This window comes from Austrofundulus limnaeus, unplaced genomic scaffold, assembly GCF_001266775.1.
Source record: "Austrofundulus limnaeus strain Quisiro unplaced genomic scaffold, Austrofundulus_limnaeus-1.0 Scaffold232, whole genome shotgun sequence".
NCBI lineage: Eukaryota > Metazoa > Chordata > Actinopteri > Cyprinodontiformes > Rivulidae > Austrofundulus > Austrofundulus limnaeus.
Genome location: NW_013952634.1, coordinates 521,570 through 528,883, shown reverse-complemented (window position 1 = coordinate 528,883; position 7,314 = coordinate 521,570). Strand labels below are relative to the sequence as shown.

Below are 7,314 nucleotides of genomic sequence, written 5' to 3'. Positions count from 1 at the left end.
ATGGGGGGGGGGGGGGGGGGGGGTTTCCCCACAAAGAAACATCCAAGGAAAGACCAGCAGCAGAATTTAGCCAGGACCAAAGTGAAGGCAGCTCAGATACACAGAAGTGAGGTTATACTTTAAAGTTATGAACTTAGTATCTTACCTGTTGTAGATAGTTCTGAGAATGACTTCAGTTTGCAGAGAAAAAAACCCTGATAACCTAATGGCTAACTTGAGCAGCTTTATCCGTTATCTTTAAACAACTCCACTTTAAAAAGTGAATAATAATAATAATAATAATAATAATAAAATTCACACAAACTATTTTGGAGAGTTTTACACCCCCGCCAGTTTCTGTTCATTTAGAGATTACTCCGACAGAAATATTCTAGCTGCCACCACCGCTACCTACTCTAGAAAGTAAAGCTAAAAAGGGGCAGGTACATAAAGCAAAAACAGCAAAAATTAGTGTTTACGTATCAACATATGATTTGAATACTTGACTCCACTACCTCATCTTCCTGAGGCAAAGGCTTTGCATACCAGGGTTGCCAGATACATATAAAAAAATGCTTTTGCCTCTCATTTTCAGTGCATATTTTCACTAAACACAATACACACATCATATTGAAACACCTGACTCACATCCAAACTTTTGCATCAAAATATAACAATTTTAAAGGGACAACACAACAGTTTACCATGCCCCATCTGTGTGGACACGTATGCAGCTGCTAACTCTGCAGGCCAGGGAGGTTTATTCTCAGTGTAAAGGATCAACACGGCGAGTGATCCATGTAGAGCTCAGCCGTGACCAGAGTTTCCACTTTATAACCCTTTCAAAATAAACTACGATGACAGGAACAGACAGTAAGACCCTCCAGGTTGTTGTTTTTTTTCTGTTGGAGAGGTGGGGAGATGTGTTAAAACAAAACAAGTAGACTGGAAAAGAATTGATAGAAAATGACTTGTCGCTACATGGTACTGATGTAAAATCAATAAAGAAATAAAAGCGAATTTGCACTTTACTCAAACTAGCTTTTAGCTCATCAGTCCGGTCAGAATTCAGCGATTTATTCAGAAATGTAAAACAGGTAAGATATTTATTGTTTGCAACCTTTTCCCAGAACAGAAGAGTTTTGAGGTGTTAACAGCTAGTTAGAGTCTGAAAGTAGCCGAGGGTCCGTCTGAAAGAATGTCCTCTGGCTGCTGCCCTGACCTCGCCACACACTTGTTTTCACCTCGGTGCAGCAGCTACACACAGATGACTTTACAGTAAATCTGTTTGCTAGCTGTGCCCTGAGGTTTCTGAAAACTCACGCTCTAAAGTCCCTCTCACACACACACAAACACACACAGACTTGTAGCCTGAAGTGCAAACACACACCCAGGCTTCTGAGCACACAAACCAAGCACAAACACTGAGCTCGGAGGGTCTCAGCAATCAGACCCGAGTCGGTCTGGAGAGCGTCTCAGTTGGTCTTCGAAACGCACTCAGCTCCAAGTCTCATAAAACCTGCTGACCTGCTCCAGGGGAGAACTGAAGGAAGAGGCTGGAATTTGTCTTTATCCTAATCAAATCTACAGGATATAACTTGAAGACGTGCATATCGCTCGCCGCCTCTCATGTCAGAGATTTAAACTATGATCTTCTTACGCCGAGAAAGGACGACATCGAGGTCGTTTTGGTCAGATTTTAAAAGAAAGAAAATGCACAGTTTCGTGCAATATTGCTGCCGGAGTTAAAGCAGTATTTGTCTTAGCTAAATTCAGTTAGCTGTGGCGACCATCTTGAATCAGATTGACTCCAAAGGTTAATCAGGTGTAGATGTCCACACTTGGATTACTAGTTAAATGTTTATTTAAGAACCATCCAGTGGTTCGTGAGTTATTTTGCTAACAGACAAACAGGGATGACTCTTTGCATAAGTTGTCTAAAATGTCATAGTGTGACAGTATAAGACTTTGCACAGTGAGTATTACTTAGATTATATGTTGTAAATTACTCTCAGCTAAAACTACACTAAGTCTTCGCTCAATATCTGTAAAATTGCCTGAATTAGAGCCATTTATGTGTTTAATTTCATTAAAGGGATCCCCGATTAGTTGTAACATTAGACTTTATATGATAAACATATATTTTAACTGTAAAATAAAGACTGTAAAAATACTATAGGATGTTTAGTTTTTATAATTTTTAAACTAAAAGTTTAAAAATATATTACACTGATGGGGCCATTTTATTTATTAGCAAAGCATTCTGGGTAAATGATGACATCAACTAGGTCATCAGTGCGAGGCTGCTAGCGAGCTATATCCACCCTGAAGGTTAATCTTGGACAATATCTGATGATCGACTCTTTTAAATGAAACCAGAGAGCGTTGACAGAGAGGAGAAGGTAGAAATGACTCAGCCTGTAACTGAAAATATGGATGGAGGACAACAGAGCTGCTTCATGGAAGAAGAACCTCAGCTTAGCCTGTTAGCTTTAGCGTTAGCACTGATGCTACCACCATACATATGTATTAGCTCAGTGCTACATTCTCCTCTCGTCACTGAGGTCCTTCATCCACATGACAGAGAGGGGAACGCAAAAATGACTCAGTCTGCAACTGAAAATAAGGATGGAGGACCTCAGTTTAGCTTGTTTGTCACGCTAGCACCAAGCTAATACATATAAGGCAATATAGCATGGGCGCTAGCGCATAGGCTAACAGGCTAAGCTGAGGTTCTTCTTCCATGAAGCAGCTCTGTTGTCCTCCATCCATATTTTCAGTTCCAGGCTGAGTCATTTCTACCTTCTCCTCTCTGTCAACGCTCTCTGGTTTCATTTAAAAGAGTCAATCATCAGATATTGTCCAAGATTAACCTTCAGGGTGGATATAGCTCGCTAGCAGCCTCGCACCGATGACCTAGTTGATGCCATCATTTACCCAGAATGCTTTGTGTGTAAATAAAATGGCTCCATCCATGTTAAAATATATTTTAAAAAATTTACCAAACTAAACAGCCTACAGTATTTTTACAGTCTTTATTTTGCAGTTAAAATAAATGTTTATCAAATAAATTTTAATGTTACAACTAATCGTGGATCCCTTTAAGCTGTGTGGACCATTTTTAATTAAGATATCTCTAAAGTTTCATCAGTTGTTGAGGTTAATCCAGTGTACGTTTCCTGAAGGTTTCACTAAAATCTGTCTAATGGTTCCAGAGATATTTTGCTAACACACAGAGTTGAACAAAGACCTTGAATAATCTGCTGGTGCTCAAATATGTGTTGCGGATCAGTCTCATCTACTACTACACCAAAATGTGAGGTCATTGTTTGCGATGCTGAGTGTTTTGTGTTTTGTAAGGCTGTGGCAGCCAGACTGAGTCAGGCTGATTTTGGTAACAGACCGATCTGGACCAAAACCTGATCGTCCGCCTTCACCTTTAAGCGACGGGCAATAACGAATCTTAGCTCAAGCTTCCTGCCAAAAAAAAAAGCCAAAATAAACAAAAACCTCCCACAGACAAACTGTACGTCAGTGTTAATTTTTGCAGCAAGGCGCACACATGGAAGCACAACACCAGAGCATCAGCACCGTGTCAATGTTTGTCTTTTCACAAGTCATTTAACCACATCTATGATGTCACGTGTTGCTTGTGTCTGCACCTCCCTGCACCCACACACCCGTCCATCGCTTGTTTCTTTCCTGGAATTATCTCTGCCTGGGGGCCTGCCTGCAGCCATCCCTCTGATTTCAGCAGGAAAAAAAATTGAACTGGTGGGCCGGTGTTTACTACAACCCAGAATGCTGTGATGATGATGTTGGGGGTGGGTTACAGGAGGAGTGGCAGGCTACATCAGGCCAAAAATTGCTTTTACTTCCTCTCAGAGGCCAAAGGACAAAAAGAAGAAGACAAGTAACAAGAGGCAGGAAACAAAGGCATCGTTTTAAAGCAGCAGCTTACTGTCTCTGACATCATCAAAGTGAGACGATTTCCAAAAGAATCAGGGAAAATCCCACATTTATGTCACCCTCTTTCACGTTAAAAAGGTCAGAAGTGGCTCACATGTCCAGGCTTTCATGAGCTGATAATCAGACGGAGTCAGAGTGCGTCGATACATGACTGAATCTCTCATCAATGTGCCTTTTTTAAAATGCTGTGAGATAACCAACCATACTCCTTCCTGTTTCTCCAGCCCACTTTATCATTACTGACACTTTCCAGGAGGAACACAGTGTCAGTGATCACAGGTCGGATTCACGTCTCTTTCCTGTGTTCAGTTGATGAACAAATATGTTGAGTGTGTTAAATCTGCAAACTTTGACAACTAAAAATGAACTGAACTTTATTTTAGCTATATGTTCAGAAAAAAACAGTACTTAAGTCTAATGAGCACAAAAATCTTCCAAATCTCAGAGTATCATATGAGAAAACATAGGCTACTATTACGCTTTAGCTTTTAAATGTTTTCCTAATTTTGGCATTAAAGTACTACTCTGCAAACTTTAACGTTTGTTGTACTTTTAGCAACTGTTTTGCTACATTTATGTTTTCATGCCAGTTTTCTACATTTACCTTTTGGCTACCATCTTAAATACTGCTGTAAATACTGCTCTTCTAATTTTAGCTTTTAGCTACATATGTTCTACTTTAGCCTTTTGACTACAGTTTTGGACCTGTAAACACTTAGCTAATCTTTAGCAAATTTTAGCTACAGTTTAGCTTTTAGCTATGTGTTGTTAATTTTAGGATTTAAGTACAGTTCTGATCATTTTAGCTACAGAATTTCTACTTTTAGCTTTAAGCAGTGGTTTTGCAACATTTAGGTATTAGCTAGTTTTTAACATTTAGCTACTATAATACTACTACAATTTGGTACTTATAACCTTGAAAAAACATTTTGTCTAAGTTTAGCTTTGAGCCCCATATTTAATACTTTTAGCTTTTAGTTACAGTGTTGCTACTTTTAGTTATTCTGCCACTGTTGGCTTCACTAATTTTAGTTTTTGGCTACAGTTTTGCAACTGTAGGCTTTTAGCTACTGTTTGGACACAATTTCATTGTTTTTAGCTTTTAGTTACCATTTTGATTATTTTAGTTTTTAGACGCAGTTTTGTAAATTTTAATTTTAAATTCTGGTTTGTTCCTTTTAGCTTTCAGCACTTTTTGTGTGTGTGTTTTATTTTTTAGCTGCAATTTGGTTGATCATAGTTTCTACTCTGCTTATGTTAACTTTAAAATTTCAGCTTCAACTTTTCAATCAAATCCCAGCAAATATTCAGCATTCACTGGATTTACACAGAAAATACAAGTTTTCTAGTTTAGACAACAGTTGTTAGTTTATGCTAGTTTTTCTAAAGCTAAAGGTACATTTTCTTTGTTCTGTGGACTTTAATTCAACTTCTGCCCACAAATCCCATGTAATCCCGTGTAGTCAGCACAGCAGTAAGAAGATGTGAAGCATTCAGTGTCACAGTAACACACGTGAGCGTAGAAACCAGAGCTACATGCTAATGTTAGAACATGAAGCTGGAGGAGCCGAAGAACTGACCCTGGATGCACTGCAGAGAGCCATCCTCCGCCCGGATGGTAAACGTCTCCCCTGGGTTCACCTGCACCAGGATCACCTGTGCAAACACACACAAAACACACAGATTATTGGCATTAAGGAAAAACACACACATATATATTGATCCATCTTTAACATCGCAAAACAGGAGCGACTTTCTGCAGAGAAATTATTTCCCAGCTGTGACACAGTGACCGTTAGATGAGAGCAGGGCGTTCACAGCCTGGTTTGAGAACAGCTTTAATCTTTAAACTGAATTGGGAAAAAGAAAACAAGCTCTCTCTGTATCACACACACACACACACACACAGGTGAGCACACACCAACAAAGACAACACACCTAATTTTTGCTTTCAGCATCTTTCTTTCGGACTGAGCCCGAGGAGAGCGTGCATGCACCTTACCGTCATATTCTCCGTGTACAAATTGTTGAGTGTGTACACGTGGCTGTAGACGTGGAACAGGTGACCCTCCATAGCACACACACACACAAACACACACACACACGCGGGGACACACATGCATGCACGCAGCAGCACGGCTCTCTACGCTCCACAGGTGCACTGCTGTAAAAGCCTCATATCTCCTGTTCCTCCTGTCGTCTCTGCATCTTCTCCCATCTCAGTGCTAACATGCTCCTCTACCTCAGACACACACAAACACACACACACTTCCTGCTCTGTCTGCTGCAGCGGCTGCTGTTGCTATGGGAACCCCAGCGTAGCACAGGGCGACCCAAGGACTGAGAAAGCCCCAATCTGCGACCATACGGATGGATTCAGCCGCATGCACACTAAGTTTTAGCTGCGTTCGCTTACTTTGAGCGCTAACACAGAGCTGCAGTTTGGTGTGGTGGTAGCTGAGAGTCAGGTGTAACACATGCTCTGAGAGATGTTTGATAAAAACCTTTGCTCTCAGTTCACCGCAGCAAGAGCCTGAGTTAAAGAAGGTGTGGGCAGAGCTGATAGACAAACACTTAGGTATGTTCTCAGACTCAACACAGACACTGGTATGCCCACACACACGCAATCGACACAATCACGCACAAACACACACATAGTAGGGCTGACCGAGAGGGGAGAAAAACACACAAATGCTGAGTCGAATTTGTTTAATTATCAGTCTTGTTTTCTGAATCCACTCTGGAAGCAAGTTTAAACTGCAGGGTGTTACAATACTAAGAGCTCTTTAGCTGTTGTGAGCTAAAAAAAACCCGTAAGTGTTAACGTGTCACAGCCAGAACACCCCCGGCATGTAGAAACAGCCCAAAGCACATGGTGCGCAAACATATCGGTGACAAAATAATCCAGCTCAACTCAAGTGACAGCCATCGTTTCAATAAGGGTGATCACTTCCTGTGAAGACCAGGTGAGGTGTTGTGCTTCGTAAGGGGTCCGGCTGTTGTATTTTAATAAAAACCACCAGAGTGCATCCAACTGTTTTTACTTCATCGTTCAAGCAAAGCCCAGAGAATGTCAGCTGGGTCGACTTCTTGAAACATGTTAAACAAATGCAGTGATGCAGAGTTAAGGACAGTCCCAATTACAAAGCGTCTAGAAGACCAATGCGTGAGAAGATGTGTAAATGTGCAGAGTTTGACCTGAGTGTGCATGTTATTAATGGCTGCTGCTTAGTTCTGGGTGGTATAACCAAGATCTTCTATCACAATATTCTTAAAGGGATCCCTGATTAGCTGTAACATTAGACTTTATTTGATAAACATATATTTTAACTGTAAAATAAAGACTGTAAAAATACTGTAGGATGT

The 7,314-nt window shown here is 40.6% G+C and overlaps 1 protein-coding gene across 1 annotated transcript in view; it reads right to left on the bottom strand.

The window, feature by feature from the left end:
• Positions 1 to 7,314, bottom strand: part of fndc3ba (fibronectin type III domain containing 3Ba) — a gene marked incomplete in the record, with an annotated part of 135,262 nt that overhangs the window by 123,088 nt on the left and 4,860 nt on the right. The window contains 1 exon segment of the mRNA XM_014019819.1: positions 5,529 to 5,604. Coding sequence (XP_013875273.1) covers positions 5,529 to 5,604 — 76 coding nt within the window.